We start from the raw sequence: 23178 nt of genomic DNA, 5'->3' as shown, positions 1-23178 counted from the left end.
GGATCAGGGCACCAAGACTTGGGAACACTGAATTCAAGTGCCTCCCTCACCTGACATCCAACAACACTGAGTGAATCGCTGCTCTGGCCTCAGTCCCTTTGTGTACTATCATGATAATACAATTTCCCCTCCTCACTGAGCTTCCATGAGCATGAATACACATTAAAACATACATGTTGTACTGGGGAGGGTTGTGGTGGGGGGGCATATAAGTACGTACGTAAGGGGGTAGTGTACCGTCCATGCCCTCAGGTAAACAGGGATGATACAGTGTACCTGAATTCCACCTTTACGTTGAAATACTCCAGATGCTGCATAGAGCAGATCTCACAGAAATGGTGACGTTGGGGTATGCAGTGACACAAGAGTGGTCTGAAATGTTCTTTGAACTAGAAGGGGGCTCAGGATGGCATAGGTCAGCTCCAACCTGTCTCCAACTTTGGGGCTGCTCAGATTCAGGGTGACAGAAGCCAGCCAGAAAGCCTCCATCCCAGTCCAGCTTATCTCAAAATTCAAGGCTGTCTGGCTTCAGTTTGGGCCCCTATCTACTTTGGATGACCAGCCCAGAATGGGACAAAAGCAAAGTTAATGGGACAAAAGCAAAGTTCCCCCATGCTAAAAGCTATTCTTTTTAGAGAAGCCTTTGCCCACCTAGCTCTGACTGATGAAAGTGTCAGCAGCACCTAAGCATTTTGGATAAAGCTATCCAGCATCTCTGTGGATGGGCTTGAACGTATCTATGATGGGCACTGCTGTATAACGCACACTGAGACTTCTCTATGGCTGAGCCACATGGAGTAGGAGTCTGCTACAGCAGCCAGGTAGGCTACCAGATGCTGGAGTGGAGACCCACGACTCAGGTTTTAAGGTTCCCTGGGTTCAATTCCCAGCTCTAGCCAAGTCAATGCTTGCTCCGTAGGTGCTATACCTGCAGAGGAGATGTGTCGTGGAGACGTCTTCCTGATCCTCCTGGAGTCGTCGCAGATCCACTGCTCGCAGCACTTGCCTGCCATCTTAATTTGCTTTGGGTTCGGGCACCAGACGAGCGGGGGGCGCGAATTTACACACATCGGGATACAGCCCACAGCCCCATTAATGCACGTGCAGTTGTACTTGCAGTTGGGCTGGAAGGAATCTCCGTTCCTGTACCTGATGCCATTGAGGACACAACCCACCCCTGCAATTTCTACAACAAGATGAGAAAGAGAGAGAAGGCGATTAAAATAGCAAACAGTTACAAGTGACCAATCTCTTTAAAGGAGCATTCTCCAGCCTGACTGGACCAGCGTTTAAAGGTGCCAGCATCACACGATCAATGCAGATAGGGAAAATTTGAGGCCTTATGCTCAGAGCTGAGTGAAACTCAAGAGTTTTGCAGGAAATGCTTCCCTTAACAGATCCTGTTTCCATTTTGAATTTAAAAAAATGAAAACAGATATTGTCAAGTATTTAGGTTCCCAATAACATTCCTTGTTTTGAAATGGGATTTTAAATATTTTTAACATTTTTATACTTCTCTTTCTCACACAACGTCATGAACTGTGAGGAGGAACGGTACTTAACATGACATATCGTATCTTTTGGGGGTCACGTGATGATGCACTGTAATGTGTCACCTTGCCAGCAAAGTGCAACAGTTCGATTATTATATATTTTTTAACATTAAACGGTTGACCAGGTTCATCCCCACACAAGCAGGAAGCGCTTGGATGTAGAGACTAAAAGAAAATGCTTTGTACTTCACTACAGAACAGCTTTCCCATTTTGCAGAACTGGCTCTGATGCGGCAGTAAGCCTGTGACATGAAGGCTGCGGTTTCATAGCCCGTCACAGAGAGGCAGCACGCTCACGTTACTACTGTTAGGTTTCAGTGTTGGTTAAAGACAGGGCTGAGTCAGAGCCTGCTTTAGCTGGGCAATCAGTGGAAACGTTGGCTTCTAACACTGGAACGGCCTCTTCTCTTTCTAATGAATTGAACAAACCTCCCAAGTTGAATGGCCTTCCTGCTGATAAATTGGAGCAGCTTGCACTCCAAACAGAGAATTAAATTTCCATGGCCTGTGCCCATCTGCAATTCTGACCTTGTGTCTTGTCTTTGGTTTTGTCACACTGGGCAGGCATCTCCAGGGATGGATCCAAAGCGGGTGCAGTGGCACGGTCACACCTCCCTTTTCGACTGTATTGGGGTGGGGGGCATAGCAGCCAGGCGCTTGTTTTAAGGGCCCAAGGCAGGTAGGAATCCTGCCCTGTCATGTCTACTCCACAGCTTGCAGGTTAGGGCACTCTCCTGGGATTTAGGTGGCATGAGTTCAAATCCCCTGAATCTGGGAAGGAGAAGGGGACTAGATCTCAGCTGTTCAATGTCCTGGGCAAGTGCTCTAACCATTAGGCATTTTACAGAAGATCAAGATGTTGCTGCTATCTGCTGCCTACCTGCTCAGGTTTGGAGTCCTAAGACGGGTGTGACTTCTGCAGCCAGGAGCAAAAGGGATTCTGGGCAGACAGAGGCATCTTAACGCAGGTTAAAAGTCCCCTTGGAATGACTGGAGACTCACGTCCCTCCTGCAGAACTAAGGATGGGTCTCTGGGGGTGTCTAAGTGCTGTCTATTGAAAGTATCAGTGTGCCTTTACACAGGCAAAGAAGAACGTCTCCCTGATCCTGGCTGTGTACATAAGGACTTTGCCAGGAGCTGCACCGCAGTCACTGAATAGATGAAGCAGGATTTGGCCCCAAGCGCACTCAGTCCTCTGAGTCCTCAGCCCTCTCCAGGGTCAGGACTCAAAAGCGTGGGCTGAGACCTTCCAAACAGGGGAGCGAGGAGTGAAGGGACTGCAAAGGCCTCACAAGAACCAGCTTCTTTGGTCGGGAGATTCCCCAACCCCTTTTGCCCCTGCAAGGCCAGCCTGGGGATCCCATGCAAGAGCAAGACCATCCCCCTCAAAAGGCAGGAGGGAAGGAGTTAGGCCACAAGCTCACTCCTTTCTCCTGACCGTTCTCTCCTTGGGACCACGCTGCCAGGGATAAGCAGAGTCCCACTCACAGCACAGGTTTCCAAGCAGGCATTTAAAGCCTTCAGAGCCAGCTGTGTGGACCTGCTGCCTAGAGATCCTCTTCCTGCATCCTCCTCCCACCAGCCAGTCACCAGAGCAGCAGCTGCTGTTCAGGCACTTGCAAATCCAAGGGCAGGATTATGCCTTCAGGTTGCTGTTTCCTTCTTGCCCTTTGCAACCGCCGGCTCATGGAGCAAGAACCCTCCGAGCCACTTCTCAGCTACCCAATGGGTCTGAACCGACAGAGAGGTCTGGTGGGGGCTGGCGGCCTCACAGCTAATGATCTGAATAAATCAGTCTCCGTTTAGACCGATGGGAGGTGCCAGTGCTGGAAAACAAAGTCAAAAATATATGTACAACACTTACGTGCACACACTCCTATTTCGTACCTAGGTCTGTCTCCGCTGTAGTCACAGTACAAGCCCCTGTGAAAGTCACAGGTATCGGCCTCGGTGCAGTTCTCCCCGACCTGCTTGGCACACACCTTGCAGCATTCACAGCCATCGGAGACCAGGCTAACCCCTCTGGGACAGCGAGGTGGCAACTTCGGGCACTCACACGGCCACTTGCAATACTGAGTCCGCGTATAAGCCTCTGTCACAGTGGAGGTGGTGGGGGGCATGGTGGTGGAGGGCTGGGAAACGGCCTGCAGGCAAACAGAGGAACAAGGTTTGCAGTGCCTTCAGGAAAGGCTTTGAAATCTGCACTGACTGGCCAGGAACCAACCCCTTCATGATGAGAACAGAAGGCTAACTCCAAAGTACTGTCGCCCATTCAAAGAGTACCACGTCCCTTTGATGGTACAACCTCCCTCCCCAGCCAGGGGGGAAAGGACAGCACTTGGGGTCAGCCTTGCTCCACTGATGCTCAGCCATTGCCAGCCTGGGACATGTCCTCTCTCCAGTGGACTCATTCCCCGTTTAGTAGCTAGGGAAGTAGGAAAAAAATGTCCAGGCCAGAAATCCCCAGCCTATCCACATTGTCTGAAACTCAAGAGCCGGCTATGCTGAGCAGGGCACGCAAAAATTGCCTCGTCTTGTATCGCAACACGTTTGCTTGCTTGCACCGCTGATCAGAACCAGAAAGGGATGGGGAAACAGCTGCCTTTATCAGCAGCCGCAGGTATCCAGACAGTTAGCTCCTATTTTATCAAGCTGGTTCACCCCTCCCTAGTGAACGTTTCTCAGCTCCTCCCACCCCCACAGCCAGGCAACACTCAAACCCCCAGGTTCCCAGATCCTAGCAGCCTGATTTCACTTCCGTGGTACTTTGGTGTTGGTTAACCTCAACAAATGCATACTTACTCTCAGCAAAATGTGATTGAGACCCGTATCTACCCTTTTCCATATCAAAAACACGATCTACACAGCAAACATGCCCCCTTGGGAGCTAGAGCATAATGATGTGGCTATCACAACTGTATGTCCATTGGTGATAAGCTCTTAATGTTCCCACACTGAACAGTTCTTGCAATACTGCCTTTCTTGCTCTCTCTCACTCTTTTGACTTAAGGTCCAGAATTTGCTGGGGGGACAAGAAAGCAGGGACCTGCTACCTCAGCCTCTTGGCACATTGCAGTACCCTGCAAATGGTTCCTGTGAGAGCTGCAAGTCTGATGGATGAAAATGAATATTTAACCCTTCTAACAGCCAGCCTGAGGTTGGACACATCAGCTTTCTCGCATAGGAAAGAAACGATGGCAGAGAAGAGGTGAATAGAATATCTTAAGGCTACTCCAATAAGTACATCGTACTGTCTCCTTACAACACTGTATTCATGTGCCACCAAGCTGCAATGTGACGTGATCGTTTAAATATGAGGCAGGGCTTCCAGTCACTAAATGTCTTCAATCTAATCTGTGAAAAGGTGGAAGATTACTGCCCTGATACCTAAGGCCGAATCCGCAAAGAGTTCACAACAAAAGGTTTGTGCTGTAAAATTGAACTTTGAAAGAGTGATCATCTATGGTCCATCCTGGCCCACTCTTTTATAGCCATTTTATGACAAGTAGGCTGCATCTGATATTCTCTGTCACTGGAAACCTGTAATCACAATGATCTCTCCTTGAGCTTTCTTCTCTATAGAGAACCAGTTCTGCTGCACAGCATGTAGTAGTTTACAGCTGAACTGTCACAGGATGGATGTATTGAACCATTGGCAACTTTGCCTAACATTTCCATATTCCAGCCATCCCGCTGGATAAGAAAGTCTGTACCTTTGGGCTATGCTTTGTCACTTGGCATGGCTCCAGGGCTTGCTGGCTGTAGCAGGTTGCCATCACAAGCAATTTATTGGTGTCTGCCTGCCCAGGTCTCTTCTGTTTCACTGCCACCTGCTGCAATTTTGCACAAACTTCTCCCAGAGATGGACAAATGCAATGGCTCTGGGGTGCCCAGCGGCATCTAAGCTCAGCCACTCGTGCCGCTCCACATGCACCTTCTAAGCAGCTCCACATGCATGGTGCAGGCACAAGAGCACTTGGGCCTGGAAACCAAGCGCCTGTACTTGTCTAGCATAATCCCTGCCCAAGCAGTCTTCAAAGACCGGACCTCCAACAACCTCTCAAGAAAGACTCTCCGCCAGCCTAACACCTCTTTACTAGGGTCTTTTCTGTTGGAGTCGAACCAAAACTTCCCTCACATTGCATTACTTCATGTGGGCCACCCTATGCTATTTCAGCCCATCCTTGGCCAAGTCTTTGACTGTTTCCGAAGGGTTGCTTGCTAGCAATCTCAGGATTCATTAACAGTCTTGTAAACCTATTACAGAAACATGTGAATTTATATTTAACTACCTTTACCGACAGCTCTAGAAGGTTAAACTTACCACTAACCATTATCAGTATTTGCAATATTTGCTACAATTCCCATTTCCCTTTCAGGCCAGCCTTACATTATATTTAAACCCATATGAAATATAATTTATTCCCAGTTTAAGGCCACTGTAAGGCCCCTAAGCACAAACAAAAGAAAGCAAACCCTTTATTTTTAACATCATTCATTTCAACTCCCATGATTTTGTTATGTGCGGCAAGCTGTTGCCTAGTGAGAGAAAGCTCCTTCAAATGAGATCAGTCTCTTTGCATGACCGTTCATCATTAGAAGTATTTTAATGACCAACTCTAGCTACAAAACCCAGTTATGCAGCTATTTAATGAGTCCATTATTGCAGCATAGCTCTATAAAGCAAATGGATTTGCAATGACTGTTGCCAAGTTATTGCTGATCTGGACAGGAGCAAGTGAGCTGGTTGGCTGAAAAAGCTTTCATCCTCTGTAGAGATACAGCTACAGAACAAGATCAATATGTTGCAAAAGGGGGAAAAATCACAACCTCCCTCTGCATTTGATTCTAGTTCATAGGACTCAATAGTTATGGTTTGCTACACACCTACTGTCACGGAGCACAGCACTTTTGGGAGAAACTCTGCCTTGGGACTTATCAAGAAGGAGCCTTATTTAGACTCCTTCTCCTAAAGGACCCCCTTAAGTCAGCCTTGACATGGCTTCACAAAGGGCAAGCCTCTGGCTTTGAGATCCTGACTCTTCTCTGTCCCCAGCTTCCCTGAACCACTGGTTGTTCAGTTTTTAAAAGAGGGAGGGATGTGACCAATAAAGCTAAGTGGTGGGAAACGCTTTGGGGGCTCAGTGGGAGGAAGGACAGAGGGAACTATGGTGCACAGTCAAGACTGTTTGGAGCGGAGCTGTCTACTGTGCTATTTGGGACATTGGCGCCCTGCCCTCCCCTTTGAAGAAGAAAACACCAGACTTCACACGTACTGCCAGACATCCCTCAGCTTTGTTACCCTATTTTGATTTAAACAAAAAAAATAAATAAATAAACCACAACATTATTGGCTACACGGGGTTTCAGGTATTATGTTGTTCGAGTGCCAGTACATCCCCTGTTCAAAGGATTGTGTTGCAGAGAGATTCAAAGACAGAGATGTAGGCTTACTACAAACTCTCCAAGTGCCGAGACTTGGTCAAGTATACTTTTGAAGGGCAAAAAGCAATTTCTGCTGTGGAATCATCCCCTCCCCACCACCAAGTTTCACTAATTAACCTGTTTTGTATGATTACTCCCAAATGTCTTAGCCTGGGACTTTGTCAACTTGGTTGCAGACTAAAAAGTAATTGCTAATTATTTATGAGGTCTAATCCTCTGTCTTCTGGATTGCCAGCCTGTGTTCCTGCACTGAAAACAAGGCCCTTCTTGCTTGGTAAAACAAAGCATTTGAGCCTGGTAATTCTGTCTCAGTCACTCAAGAGTTGTATTTGGCAGGCTCCAAAAGGGTCTGCCGTTTGCACTTGTGGAGGGTAATATATCTCCACCAAACAAAAGCCAGCTATTTTCCGTGTTTGCATTTCTATGAGGAGGGAAAAGAGAAAATAACAAGTGACAGTCTTGGTCATAACCCCAGTATTAATAACAGCCCTGCGTTTTTGTGCAAATCTTACAGACATCAGGTGGAGGGCAATGGTTCAGGGGTGTTTCTTACATACTGGCAATGTTTTTTACCAGTTCCCTGGGAAGCACTGTTATTGTAAGTCTGTTTTATTTTTGAAACCCGACAAGTCCAAGTAATGGTACTGAAACTGCGGAATAGCTTGGCTTTCAAACCTGAAGCAGAAATGCTAGTGTGTTTGCATACAGAATAGAGAGGCACCTCCCAGCTTCAGTTTTTTGGTTATCCAAGTCCCAGTGTCCAGAAACTGGGATGTAGGTGGTCCTGCCTAATGGTTAGACACCCAAAGCATGGATGCAGCTCCAGCTGGTTCCCCAGGCAGCTGGGAGTGTAGAGGGGCCTGGCATTAGCACTGGATTTGGGAGCCATAGCCAAAGTCAAAGCAGCTAGGAGCAGAAGCTGTAGACAGAGACTGGGTAAACTAGGATCACAAACCAAAAGCCAAAACTGAAGGTTGAACAAGAATCAAGAGCTGAGAAACTATGAAACCACGATCAGGGAACAGTGAGGGTCAGTCCACAGGCCAGATCAGACCTGCAGACTGGCCCTGTTCATGGCGTGCATGCAGTGAGCAGGCCGGATTGGCCCCACAGACCACATGTAGCACATGCGTCGTGCGCTGTGTGCAGCACAAGCCGGATCCAGACCAATCCAGCACACGGGGCCATTTTGGCACACACTGCATGTGGCATGCAGGTCCACAGGCTACATCGGGGTGGGCAAAATGCAGCCTGTGGGCCAGATGCAGCCCGCCAGGCCATTCTATCTGGCCCGCGGGGGCCTCTAAAAAGTTTAGAAAATTAATATTTATCTGCCCTTGGCTGCCTGTCATGTGGTCCTCGATGGCTTGCCAAAACTCAGTAAGCGGCCCCCCGCACAAAATAATTGCTCATCCCTGTGCTAGATGATAGGGCTTAGTAGGCTAGATCTGGTCTGCAGGCCACATCTCTGACACCCTGGCTTAACCCAAACCCTGGGATATGTGGGAGACGGGGGTGATATAAACTGTCAGTCATATTAACAAGGAAGGGCTCTGTAGATAAAGAACATGAATACACTTAATAAGTCAAATCTTAAGATAGTTTTAAATTGGGTAGCTCCAAGTATCTCATCCTCTGTGTGTAGCACCTGTACAGATGTCTTTAATCCAGCCCTGTAGCACAGCCAGGAAGAAGACAGAGCTTCGGTCAAGGTCATGCAAGAAGGTATTGGCACAACTCAATAGCTCAGCCCAGCTCTTCTGCTGTAACTGCATGGGCATCTTTTGTCCTCATTGGTTTCCCACTATCATTTTATACTGTTCCAACGTATGTTAATTAAAGTAACTTTATTTGCTTTTACTTATCAAGTTTGGCTCATAGTCTTTGTCAAAATGGTCTTTGTCTCTATTTTACAGATGGAAAAACTCAAGCACAGGAAGGCTAATAACTGGTTTCTAGTTACCAGATCATTGGCAAAGCTGTGAGCAGGGCAAGGGAGAGCTGGCTGTCGGCGCCCTGTTCAACTACAGCAGCAGGTCTGCTCCACTTTCACTCTTTGGGAGGCAAATATTAATGCCCCCCCCAGCTTACTGATGTGCTCTTGAAGATACAGTGCATTGCCCTATCACTAGGTGTGTGCTATCAGAGGGAGCTGGCAATTCAGTAATGACTAGGGCTAGGATTCCCAACCTGTGCTCAATGCAGCACTTGCTTCTGGTCTGCAGAGAGCTGGCTCTGTGTATGGTACTGACTCCTTAACAAGGTAAAAATATATTACATCGACCACATTTTCTGTATAACCATTTGCTGTAGTCAATAGAGGGAAGCCCCGTGACTGTCAACAGGCAGGGAAATCACAAGCAGTAGACAGCTGCTGACTGCTCTGCCCTTGTGATGGTAGATAAAAAGTGTCAGTGGTTAAAAAGTGACTCCTACAAAGGAGTCTGAGATCCCCAAAAGAGGCTCTGATGGACTGGAATGATTTGGAGCCTGTTCCCACAAGCCCTTTCACGTGCAAAACTGGTTACATATGCTCAGGCTTCCAGAATCAGGCCCCTGGTATGGTTTAGAAATTAATCTGTATCCCTCCTAATTTGCTTTTCTAAATAACTGTGGAGGAAATAAGCATGGGAGTTTCAACCGTTCAAGACAGCAAAACATCTGAAAAATCAAAAAAGGGGCCATCTTTTCACAAGGTTTATCTGGTAGCTAACACATCCCTATTCGAGTGGTTCCATCTAGTGGTACAACGTATCCTAAACGACATGTGCATAAGTGTTAATAACAGCTCTAACGAGTTGCACAGAAGGGCATCGCTGATTCAGAGTCGCTTCAAAAGTACCATGTTTAGTCGCCTAGGGACTCAAGTCCACTCTGTATTCATCACCATGCACGCTTCCTATCATTGCCCTGACTCAATGCTCTTCTAGAGGAATCAGTCTCTGACTTATTAATAATGGCAGGTCCCAGTACTTGATGATGTGGTGTTTCCAGAGCAGTTTTGGCATGTTCCAAGACAATCAGAACTATTAAACCCCACTGAGAAAGCAGTAACATCCAACAAGCAGTCCTAGTATATGCTGCTGATGCCTAAAATTTCCAGCATGCCCATCCCCAGCCTGTGCCCATCACCAGCCTGGTGACTGCCTGATAGATATGGGAGGACAAACACGCCAGACTTCCCTGTGATGGTTGGTGGGGCTCCATGGGACATAAGCTGTAGGGCTTATCTGTACCCATAGCTGCTAGCTAACACATCCCCATTCAAGTGGTTCCATCTAGTGGTACAACGTATCCTAAACGACATGTGCATAAGTGATAATAATAGCTCTAACGAGTTGCACAGAAGGGCATCGCTGATTCCGAGTCGCTTCAAAAGAGCATGTTTCCTTGCCTAGAGACTCAAGTCCACTCTGTATTCATCCAGCTTTGCACCCAGCTACCAAAAGCACATTGAAATTTGTGCCAAGAATCAGAGACCTTGGGTCATAACACGACACAGGTCACGCAGTAAAGGAATATACAGAGAAAAGCATTCAGGTTGCAAAAGTACCAAAAGTTGTGTCAGAGGAACTACGTTGACTGCAGACTGTCTGATCTTTCTGCTATCACAGAATTGGGCACAGTTTTAATGAAGAACTACAACATTGAGAAGCAACAGGACTTTTCTGTATCTTAGTCAAGACATTTGATGCCAAATGCAGATATTTTCAGCCCAGGATGGAGATTTTACAACTGCTCCAGCAAGCTTGTTGCGAAGCTTAACTTGGCTATTTCATTGCTGATCTCAAAGCAGCTGTTCTCAAACAGCAAACCTTTAAAATCCAACTTCAATGAGAAATTGCAGAACAAGAAATCATCCACAAGCTGGCCTGGGTTAAGTATGGTCTAAGTAGAGACTATGGATTCTTATCCCATTACATCACTTAGCTTTCATGACCCCCCTGTCCCTCAATGTGTTTCTTGTTTTTTTTTCTCCACCCACCTTTTCCTTTCTCAGCAGTGCCCCTCTCCTTCCTCCCCTTTCCCCTTACATCCACTTCCCTCCCTCCCCCTCTGTCCTTTGCATTTAAATCACTTTTTCCATTTTAACAGCTGTTCCTTAGAAGTCCTTTCATGGCATCTGATGAAGTGAGCTATTGCTTATGAAAGCTAATGGATCTCTGCATTAGTCTAGAAGGTGCAACTCTATCTTGCCTTCACTCTCATAGTAAGAAAGTTCTTCCTAATCTCAAGCCTAAATTTCTCTTGCTGCAATTTAAGACCATTGTCCCTTCCCCCGTCCTACATGGCTGCAGAGAGCAGTCTATCACCATCCACTGTATAACCGCCCTTTAAGTATTTGAAGGCTGTTATTTAATACCCCCCTTAATCTTCTCTTCTCTGGACTCAATAATCCTAGCCCTTCTAAACTTTCTTTGATGTTTGCCAGACCTCCAGTCATTTTTATTCCTCTCTGCTAGACTCTTTCTAGGATGCCCACATCTTTCTTGAAGTGTGGCGTGCAAAACAGGACACCGTTGTCCAGGTGAGGCCTCACCAGCTCTGAAAACAGCAGAAGAGTCTTGTCCCTTGACTTGGGAGTGACACTCTTAATTAATACAGGCCAGTATGCTATTGGCTTTTTTTTTTCTTCGCAAAAAGAGCCCATTGTTGAGTCATATTCAGCTTATGGTTCATTATAATCCCCAGATGCTGAACACTTGTTAGCACAGCTCTACAGGTTATTACCTACCCCCTCGGATATTATTAAATTACAGGCAATGCTGAATGCAAGATATGTCGCTGGATTCATGTGCAAGCATCAGAAAGAACAGACCACTGGAAAACAAACCAAATGGCAAGGATACATAACAGCAACGGGAAAATATAGTGCTAAGGATCTGATGCTCTTGGAGACATGTGAGTCTCTGGGGATCTGCTGAAATATGGATCCCAGACACAAAATCTCTAGACCAGTCACCCAGCAAGCAGGAGTCAGTTTTATAGCACTGCTGGACTGGAGATGCCAACTGGAATAGTTTTAGCTATGCACTGTCATGCTGAGAAGCAGCATTGAGAGTTAGTCTTTATTGAGCCTTTTCTTTTTCAATAGTCTGAAAAAATATAATTGCTTTATCAAGCCATGCATTAATATTTATATGGCTTTGAGAGCAACGCATAATTAATTTCCAAAAGCGCACTCTGGAAAAGATATCTGTGGGAAGAACGCAGGCAAATGTTTAGTGTTTTCATCCCTAGCCTAATTTACCCAATTAAAAAGTAAGGATTACATATGTTCATCTGTTTGCCAAGATGTTGCTTATCCTGGCACAAATGCTATAGCCTCAGATTTCCTTGACATTTTCCCATAAAAGTATCCCAGCACATTTTCTAACTTGTCTGTTTAAAAGGAGAAACGATGCATCGTAAAGGCCAATAAATTAGAGCCTGCTTAAAATAGCGTCACCTAAAGTTGTGTGGCATCATCCACAAATTGGCAGCTGCACAAAAGACCCCACTAAATGTGCATCTTCTATGTGCTGGGCAAATGTTTATATGCCTAACCCTGCAGCTCTTCAGTTTGTAAGCTTGTAAACTATTTGTTCTGCACAGTTTATGAACCAGTGTGACTTTGATAGAAGCAAATCAATAAAGTCTGGAGAAGTAGAGAGAAAAGTCTCCAGCAGGGATGGGTAAATAGCATAGAAAATATAAGGAATAAATCATCAAGACCTGTGGGGTCAGGGGGAAATTAGCCAAAACTCCTATTCAGACAAAAAAAACAAAAGCCCATTGGCAAAATCTCATAAATTCATGTTGGTTTCAATGAACCGCTTGTGTCAAAAGGATAAACAAAATCCCTCAAAACAATTCATGCATTTCATCTGGACATTTTTAAACAAAACATATTGATTTCATACCAAAAAAACCCTACTTGAAAATTTCCATTCATTTTTAAAAGATTTTTAAAAAACCCTTAAAAATGCTCAAACTTGAAATGAAATATGTAGTTTCAAGTCAAACGAAATAGAGAGACATAAGGAATTTAAAATTGCAGAAATTTTGCGGCTGCAGAATGGGAGGAAATCGGTTCATATTTAGAGACTTAGATGCCTAAAAGCTACATGGGAAATACCACTTAGACACCTTAGAGGCAGAATAGGATCTGGGCCCTTGTGGGTATCTATACATGTGCTCTGGAGTGGGAGGTTGGGGGGGATGTGTTTTAATCAGAGCAGCTCCTGGACAGCCGCTGTAATTAAAATGCCTCCCCCCCGCCCCGGTCACATGTATTCAGCGTCCTGCCTTTCAAAATGGCTGCAGAGGTGCTTTAAGTAAAGCTCATTGGACGAGTTTTAGTTAAAGTGCTCCCACCACCATTTTGAAACATGGGATGCTGATACATGAGCCGCTCCAACAATTAATCAAGCCTGCTCCATGTATCCGCATCCTGTGTATGAGCATCCTGTGTGACCTGAGGTCATTCCCTTGCCACCACCCTCCTCTCCCCACCCTGGTTATTCAGGTTTGGAAGAGAACTAAACAAAAAAACCAATTGGTTGCACAGCTCTGAAATCATCAAGGTATCCTGGGTAGGATTTTTATCGTTTTCCCTAGCTTCCATTGCTGTCCAGTTCACTCCAGCCCAGGCTTCCCAAGTTGTCGCCATGTTGCTTTGCTATGGTCTGCATAAATTCCTTGTTAGGAGTCCATGCACAAGGCAAGGAATTTCTCTCAATTTGAGTGTAATTTAACTATTCAGACCCCCAAAGGGGACAGCATCAGGGAAAGTCCTGTCCCCTCCTCCTTCCCTGCCCCAAGTCTTTGAACAGAAAGCCAAATCATAGACCCCCAAAAGCATAGCCACAAGTAGTTAAAGATACTATGGTATCTAGGCCCCAAGCAACCAACCACATATCATCAACCACTCGCCTTGAATAATATCATCTGCCACCCATGTCTTCTAAAGAACAATAAAACAATCTTTTTCTGTCAAATCGCACAGTAGACTTTGTTTGTCTGATTTTCTAGAGGCAGAATAATGTTGTCTTGGGTCGTTCTGGTGTGAGCTGACACTCCATGAGCCAAACTTGATAAGTAAAAGCAAATAAACTTACTTTAATTAACATATGTTGGAACAGCATAAAATGACAGTGGGAAACCAATGAGGACAAAAGATGCCCATGCAGTTATGGCAGAAGAGCTGGGCTGAGCTATTGAGTTGTGCCAATACCTTCTCGCATGACCTTGACTGAAGCTCTGTACCTCTACCTCCCAGCTGTAAGATGGGGATAACATTTCTCTACATTGCAGAGGTGTTGAAGACCAGTCCATTTTTATGACATGCTGCTCAGGTATTATGGATGATGGGTGTCATATAGGAACCTATTGGGAGAGTCACACTTCTGGGAGGGGACAGACTGGATGTCACACACTAGCTGACCAAGAATTTGGCACAACTTTACTTGCTGCTTCTCTCCTGGTTTTGCAGAACAAGGCCTACACATTAATATTATGCCAAGGAATGTGTGCACTGATGCTCCATGCTTGCTAGGCACCAGATACATCTATGTATGAAAAAGGCATAGAGGAACACCTGCCTGGCACAGGCTCTGGAGAGGTGCTGCTGGAAAAGAAGATCCACTCAACAGGTGTGAGCTGGCTCTGTTAGGATCTGAACCTGCTTTTACCAGGAACTGGGACGATGCTGAGAACTATTTTATTGTCCTCAACACCCTACAGAAAATGATACTCTCCCTCTCCCACTGCATGTATTGCTAGCCACAAACTTTGGGACTGCAGAATGGGCCTCATCATTTCAGTAAGACTGGGAGGTGTATCAGACCAAAGACATATGAATCATAAAACATCACTGTACACAACTATCAACAAACCATTGGAAAACATACAACATTGGCAAGTCAGACAATAACAAGGAAAAACCTGAAAAGCATAAAGGGAAAGTAAGAAAAGGGAAAGGAGGCTATTCTAAAGGATTACTTCTTTCATCCCTGCTTTCAAATGCCTAGCACTGGAGTTCTTCCATAAAATATAACTGGGTGTGCAAAGAGATCAGTAAAACTGCATTAATGTGTTTGAAACAAGACAAAACAAAGACATCCACATGGACCTCTCTGCCAGCCTGAACATCTGATCTGGACATAATCTGGCCCCAATCCCAAGATGAAAGCAGTTTGCATTACAGAAATGTGGAATCCAAATGTTAAGCCAGTGTCCAGCTGGTAGCTTCAGCTAATAGCTAGAAAGCGAAACAAGGGATGCACTGGAGGTGAGCGAGTGCACTTGGTGTCTGGGACCCAGACTAGAGGAGCGGGTTAACAGGTGTTCAGAGACTGGGGGTGCGATTCTCTATTGCCTTGCACTTTCTGTAGTTGTATACACCTCTGCCTAGAGGTGCGACCAAATCGGAAATGATTCATTGCTCTCAGGGAGAAATGACGACATTAGGTCTAACACAGTGGAGAAACCAGTACTGTGTGATCCCACACTACAGACCACCTGGTATTGCAAAGGCACAGGGCCCGATTCTCCTGTGCTCTGCTAACGTACACAGGCCTCAAAGTGCTCATCAATAGGCCAGATGGGCTTTATTGTAAATGAAAGGCAAGTCAACGGCAAACAGAAAGGCATTAGTGCAAAATTGATCAAAGCCATTAATTGAACGGAAGGATAATTCATGACAAAGATTAAATGAGAGCTGTACAATACGCGTAGGTCGGCTTAGGAATTTATGCCACCGTCTTACAGATACGTGACAAGAGAAACCTCAAGGAGATAGAGGAAATATTCAGCGTATTGAAAGACAGTATAATCAGGGCTAATGGAATCAAATTAAATGAAGTGGAGGAAAATATAGATTGAAGATCATGATAAACTTCCAGGTAGTGAGAATATAATCCAGTTGAATAGTCTCTCACAGGAGGCAGTGGAAGTCTAAATTCTAGAGACGTCTAGTACAAAACAGTATCCAATCCTGTATGAACAGGAGCAGAGATATAGCCAGGACTTTTAGTGCCATGAGCAGCGCAGGGACCAGGGGAAACCAAGCACTAGGGAGTCTTACCTCCCGGTCATGGGCTGCTGCTGCTGCTGCCATGAAGCAGGCCTCTTAGAGGGGGTTACTGAATGGTGGCTCCCAAATTGGTGCCTGAGCCTTGTGCCCTCCTTGCCCACACATATTTTACTACTGTAAGTCACAGGACATGACTCCACAGTACATTCAGTACCGGTCAGCCTTCACCTGAAATACTGCGTCTTGGTTTGGACACTACACTTCAAGATGTGGACAAACTGGAAAGAGGGTCCAGGAGAGCAAAAATTAGTTGAGGCCTGAGTGTGCAGGAGAGCAAAAATTAGTTGAGGCCTAGAAAATATGAAATATGAAGGAAATTTGGAAGAACTAGAATTATTTAGTCAAGAGAAGAGAAAGATGATGAGCACTGGCGATGCAGAGGGGGTGCACATGGATGCACATGCACCCCCTGAGATTGGCGGTGCTCCCCCTGAAAGAAGCGCTGCCGACACTGCCGGTGGGTGGCTCACCACCCCTATCCTCCCATCACTGCCAACACCGCCGGCAGCATCTGCAGATGGTCATCAACCACTGGTCAGTGCTTGCCACCCAGCCCCCCACCGCTGACACCATTGCGGCTGCTTGCAGGAGCTCCCCACTCACCACCGCCATGCCCCTGCTGCCAACACCACTGCCTCCACATGCAGGAGGTCGCCGTGTCCCCCCAGCATCGTTCATGATGATGGGAGATTTGAAACCAATGCAAAAAATGTTGTGCTTGTACATGAGCATGGAGGCTGTTCTGATGTGCTGTAATTACAGCGTGTCAGAGCAGACTCGATAAACTGAGTCTGTTGGAGCATGGCATTTATTGTGCTCCCGCAGCCTCCCGCATCTCATGTATCAGTAATGCTTCAAAATGGCAGCAGGGGCGCTTTAACTAAAGCTCATCGACCAAACTGTGTGGTTCAAGTGCCTTCAGGGCTGTTTTGAAGTACTCTTGGAGCCGCTCTAATTAAAGCACCCCCTCACCCCCCATTCCCCTGGTAAAAGTGCCTGATGTTAGTAAGTGGAGGAACCAAGTTTGTTCTGTGTCCACAGGGGATAGGACAAGAAATAATGGGCTTAAGTTGTGGCATGAGAGAGTCTAGTAAGATATTAGGAAACGTTTTCTCATTCCAAGGTTAGGTACTGGAACAGGTCCAAGATTTTCTCTTACTGGAAGTGTTTAAGAGCAGGTTAGACAAACCTTTGTCCCAGGGCACAGACAGAAAAGCCGCTCTGGTTGTTACTCAGCAACTTGCAGAAAGTGCTCTGAGTTGCAACACTCCCCCAGACCCAACAGAAGTTCGCTGTTTGGTCCAGAGTTGAGGATTCGCATTGCTTGCTGCAAGCCTGCCGTCTGGTCTCAGCAGCAATGCCACAGACCCCTCCCAGCCCCAGTGGAAGGGGAAAGGGAGCAGTGGGAGCTCCTTGTAGGGGTTCGCCAGCGGTGTGGATTGGAGCCCCCCACACCTCAGCAGAGCTCCAAATCCACCTGGCCCACCCTCCAGTGTCAGCTGAAAAAAACCTACACTGAACTCCCTCTGCTCCTTTTCTCCCCATCCCATTCTGAAAAGAGTGGCAGGCTGGGAGCTCTGCAGACACAAGTTACAGACACAAGTTACATTTTCATCTTGACCCTCATGCAACGAGCATTCAGAAGTTTGTGGGATCAGGCCCTTTTAAAGCCGTCTGCAGTCATGCACTGGTGTTTGGTCACAGCTGCAGACTGCTTTCTGGGGTCAGATCAGGCGAAAATTTTCACTTCTGTCTGCGCCGTCAGATGATTTCAACAAGTAAATGATCTCTACAGCTTCCCAAACTCCCAGGGTATCTCTATCATGGTTCCTCAGTGCTGAATACTGTAGTGTGCCCGTGTAAGAGGAGGTAAAGACCACGCTCAGCATGGCGTGGCTGTTACACTACTCCCTTCCTTGAGAACATGTGTTCCTGGATTCCTTCGAGACACTATAATCTTCCTTGTCTGCTCTCCTGCTGGATCTTGTAACCAGCCTTTGGCAGTATCAAATAGATGTCCACCTCAGACAACAGCTTCTCAAAGCCTCTGCTGCAGGATTGAAATTAAAATTTTTGCTTTGGTCATCAGGATTTAGTGTATGGCAGCATGCAACATTTCAAAGGGACTGTGAAGCCCTGTGATGATCCTGATATGAGAGAGCTGCCGCATGTGAAGCCTGCAGATCTCTGAGCATCCTGCCAGAGCAGGCAGAGGACAACAGCTCCGTGGAGTTTGGAGTTAAGGATTTGCTGAAAACAGAGGAGTGAGCATGGGATGAGGACAAACACCTCCATTCTCCCTCTTGCTGTGATGCTGGGCATGTCCACACGAAAATGTCCTGTGCCAGGTAGCGACACCCTGGGACACACCGTTCCTTCTTGCTGGCTACCTCTGGAGCTGAAAGCAGTGTAGCCACCTCCACAAAATGCTTCAGGTGAGCTAATTCACCTAGCTGAGTGAAAGGGCTAAGTAGGGCCACTGGGCCTGGACATGGCTATGCTCCTTCTGGCTTAAGGTGGAGGCATTCAGGTGGGGCAGTGTGGCATGTTGGAGGGAGCTGCTGTCCGGCACTGTGAGTCTATCGTGCTGTTTCTCCCCTGCCTTGGTGCAGCTGCAGGACAAAGGCGCTCACATGTCTGGTCTCCCTGTTATTGTCCCAACCATGGTTGCTCCACGTTCTGCTCTGCTCTACCCCAGCTAAAGCAGAAGGCAGTCGAGTCTCCTTCCCATTGACCGCTGGCAAACTGACCACTTTGGCATGCTGAATCATTGCTACAACGCATCAAACAATTACAGTGAGATCAGGGTAGAAACACACTGCCGAAATAACCCTCAAAACATGCCAGCGTGGGCATCATGATTAGCTGCAACCATGTCTCCCTCGTCTTTCTGCTTCCCATCTCGAAAAGCTAATCAGCTTCTAGATGTTAACAATGAAGTGACCTGACTAAGAGAAGTTGTTATCTCAGTGTATTAGGATTTAATCCCGACCTGCTGGGAGTATGAAATACATACTGCAGTGGTTTAAAGTCACGCAAATAAATTATTTTTTTTTCTTCGAAAGAAAAGCTTCTTTGATGATAGACAATATTGCTAAGTAGCTTACAGCAATGGATGGCTGTCTGTGGACGCTCGGTACTGCAAAAAGACCACATGTGATGTGGAAGGGTTATCTAAAAGCCAGACAAATTCGAGCTATTTATAAATACCTTGTGAGAAGCAAGCCCTGCTCTAAAGAGCTTACACCCTAAACAGACAAAGGCTGGAAAAGCAAAGCATCATCTCCCTTCTGCAGGTGTCGGACTGGGGCACAGAAGTATTCAAGCCCGGAAGTGCAAAACTGATCTCAGTGGGAATTAAGCACCTAAATACCTCTGAGGATTTGGACTTAAGTGATTTACTCAAGAAAACAGAGGAACTCCAGGAACCCACAAGTGCCAACATAGCACTTTAACCACAGGATCAACCTGACACAAGGCCGTCGCCCACCAGAAGGTCAGCCTTGTCCAGGGACTGAAAGCAAAGAAAACCAGTTCTGCTCCTTCCTCTTGGTTCTTTGGGGATTGATGAAGACTGTTTTGTGAGACTGGAGCACTGGAAGAACAACTCAAGAGACAATTTCAGCAGCAGGGAAAAACACAGTCGACGAGCATCTCCGAATGAACCTTTTGAAAATATCTGTCAACTGCGTCTCAGAGAAAAATTGCTCCATCTCTAGGCTGGGTTCCCAGAGGAGCATCTTTGGTGGGAAACTCTCTTTGGAAGAGCATGGCCTTTGAGGCACAAAACCTTGTGCAGTCTCATTAGTCTCACTTTGCAAAGGAGAAAATAATTTGCAGGTAGGGAAGACTTTAGCTATTCAGTTCTTATACTACCAAGGGATAGAGGATCATCTCTCTCCCAGTTTGTAACTCAGAAAAGCCAAAAGATCTGAGAAAGAGGGAAAAAGATCTTAAAGACTTACTGGGTTTATTTTCCATTAACACATGGGAGGCCTCTATTTTGATGGGAGCCTCTAGGTACTACAACAATAGTGCAGAAGTACCAGACTAGGAAGGTGAGCCAAAGTAAGTAACGTCTTGTTCTCAAGCCAGTTACTGCAAAAGGCAACTTTCCATTCCAGGGAAGATCACCCATTTCTTCCCACGGACCAAGTCCTGTAACCTTCTCCTAGTCCCCAGAAGGAATACAATTCCAGGATGTATTGGATACAAGGATAAATGTTGTCACATTGTCATAACGGTACTGTTAATATACGAGCGTATCTAATACTGAGGCTAATATAAATCAGCTGATTTACAGAGTGAAGTAAATTCTGAACTGGCCAACAAATAAAACCTGCAAAGAGCGGGAGTACACACACAATGACCCTGAATGTTTCCCGGACTTATTTCCTGTGCTACCCGAAAGTGATAATTTCTACAGCCCAGGAACGTGGAGCTTGTCAGACATTCACTGGCACCAGTGGGATTTTCTGCACCAACTAGACTACATAGACTCGACTTGACTATTCTCATATTTTCAATGTACTGTGTGGTTGGCAAAAGTTAGCTGTTGGGTTTGAACCCAGTGGCTGGTCCCTATTCCTAGATGGTAGACAGAGGCAGAACCAGGAGCACGGCTGACTCAGATTGATCTCTCCCTAGGGGACAGGAGGAGGACCAGGAGGAGATCCTGGCAAGAACCAGCCCATGCCCACAGTCAACCCACTGAAGCAATTTCTGGATGATAGTCTTCAAAGAGATGATTGTGGTCCTCTAGTCTGACTTCCCCAATGACACTAGCCAGACAACCACAGCCAGCTAGTTCAGCAAGAAGCCCCTAATTTCTGTTCAAACAATAACATATCCTGGAAAATATCCAGTCCTGAAGTCTAAGGACTTCAAATAAAGGACAATGTGCCTTGCCCCTAATTAAGTTGAGTCAGAGGTTAATTATCCATGCCATTAAAAATTAATTGTATTTCTCAGCTGAATTTGTCTGGCTTCTATGTCCAGTTACAACACCTTGCGCCTTTCTCTGCTGTCTTGCTTTGAGAAGTCGCTTCCCCAGTTGCCTTGGCAGACTACATTCAAGTCACCCGTTCACCTGATCTTGACAGGGTGACTAAACCAGGCTTCTTTAGTCTCTCCCTGAGATGCAGGACTTCTAGCTCAGGTGAGTCAGTCATGTTCTTCTTTTTCTTTTAAAATAAATATTTTCCAAACTTTAAAAATTATTTATAAAGTAGCCTCTAGAACTAGTTTCAGCATGCCAGTAATGAACCACTAGTGGTGTCTTCAAAGAAAATAACTCCTCCTGTCCACTTAATACTCCCCTGCTTATACATCTGAGCTTTGCTTTCTCATCTCATCTAGAGCACCACACTTGTTGGTCAATTGAACTTCTACCATTACCCCTAGAAGGAGGAAGCAGAACAAACTGGTACAGTGGATGAAGAGCCATGTGAAGAACAGACATTCATTTCTGGGTCCTGTCTCATGAGCCTGTCTATCCCTTCCCCTACCAGCATGGGGCTTGATAGGCCTTCTCTCATCTCCCTTCCTTCACCCATCAAAACCAATGGTGGCCACGGCTGCTCCGGAGTTGATGGGTGAAAAGTGTATTTCTTTTCCCCTCTACTCTGACTTATCCTGCCCATGACTTAATCAGAGCAGCAGCCCCCAATCCTGACTTCAAAGAGGAATCAGGTGCTGGAAAGTGAACAGGCTATATCAAATAGAAGTGTTTAAAAAGCCACCCACACAAGGGGGGGCAATGCACAATAACTCCTCTGTGTAATGATGATGGGTGCTCTTCTGCTAGACTTCCCCCCACCACTAATTTAATGAATTTGAGCTGCTAATGTCCATTCAGATTGTATGGCCATCATAAATATTAATGATCTGTTAGACAAAACCTGAAATAGTCCATAAGTATACATCCCAAAATAAGGAGTGTGGCCCTCACCCACTGGGTGTGTCTCTACAGAGGATACCACCATATTGGTGGACCATCAGTGGTCTGCACAAAGTTAGGTAGAGGCATCATTGTAGTCTTGTCCTTGTTCCTAGCAGACAACAGACAATACAAGAAGGTGAATGATTAGCAAACTAAAACTCTCTTAAAGTGCCCTTTTCATGTAAGCACCATTGTGAGAGCAGATGGCCCCCACCAGTGTAATAGGAGGGGAGGCACTAGTAGGACAATGCCTCTATCAATTAAGATGTGGGCTGCTAAAGGGAAACTTATGAAATCACCTGAGCTACTTTAAATAAGAATGGGTGAATCTACATATGCCTATTAATGTGCAGCAATAAGCTCCAGAGCAGCTTATTGCTGTGGGGTGCATGTCTACACATGTGCCCAGGATCGCAGCATGCTGAGCCGGGGTAGAGCAGCCCTGGCAGGCAGGAGGCCCCAGGGGTCAGCCTGTTAGCCTGGGGCTGCTCCAACCTGGCTCAATGTGCTGTGGAGGGGTTGGCTGGGGCACGAGGATGCTTCAGTATAGGGCTAGACAGCTGGCAGTCCCCGCATTGAAGCACCCATGTGCCAAAGCCAGTCAGGACAGTGTCTACACGTGCTGCTGCAGCATTTTTAAGAAGTATTGTATTTACAAGTACTATCCTGCTGTGGAGTAAATTAGTTTACTCCAGCCTAATAGGGGCGCACGTGTAGACACCAAGATGTAGGTCTTGCTTGACCAATCTCATTTCCTTCTACGACCAGGTGACCTATCACCTGGACAAGGGAGAAGAGATTGATGTCATATATCCTGACTTCAAAAAAGCCCTCAATCTGGTGTCCCATGATCACCTCTTGGTGAAACTGGCCAATTGTTGCCTTGGGTCCTCCACGATCCACTGGCTGGAAAACTGGATCCGTGGTCAGACCCAGAGGGTAGTAATTGATGGAAGTCACTCATCATGGTGCCCTGTGACCAGTGGTGTCCCCCAAGGCTCTGTTCTTGGACCCATACTGTTCAACATCTTCATTAATGATGTGGACACTGGAGTTAGAAGCGGACTGGCCAAGTTCGCCTATGACACCAAACTTTGGGGCAAACATCCACACCAGAAGACAGGCGGGTGATCCAGGCTGACCTGGACAGGCTCAGCAAGTG

At 46.3% G+C, this 23178-nt stretch overlaps 1 protein-coding gene across 2 annotated transcripts in view; it reads right to left on the bottom strand.

The window, feature by feature from the left end:
* The window catches only part of WISP1 (WNT1 inducible signaling pathway protein 1), a 52976-nt gene that overhangs the window by 6875 nt on the left and 22923 nt on the right, over positions 1-23178 (bottom strand). The window contains exons 2-3 of one of the 2 annotated variants that reach the window (XM_006021983.2): positions 3419-3698; positions 929-1186 (exon numbers count right to left, since the gene is read on the bottom strand). In XM_006021983.2, coding sequence (XP_006022045.1) covers positions 929-1186; positions 3419-3698 — 538 coding nt within the window. Of the gene's footprint in view, positions 1-928; positions 1187-3418; positions 3699-23178 lie in introns of those variants that run through there. The other variant, XM_006021984.2, reaches the window with a different exon arrangement.

The sequence above is a fragment of the Alligator sinensis genome, unplaced genomic scaffold (assembly GCF_000455745.1).
Source record: "Alligator sinensis unplaced genomic scaffold, ASM45574v1 scaffold651_1, whole genome shotgun sequence".
In the NCBI taxonomy this organism is placed as follows: Eukaryota; Metazoa; Chordata; order Crocodylia; family Alligatoridae; genus Alligator; species Alligator sinensis.
This window is presented reverse-complemented; position numbering and strand designations above follow the sequence as displayed.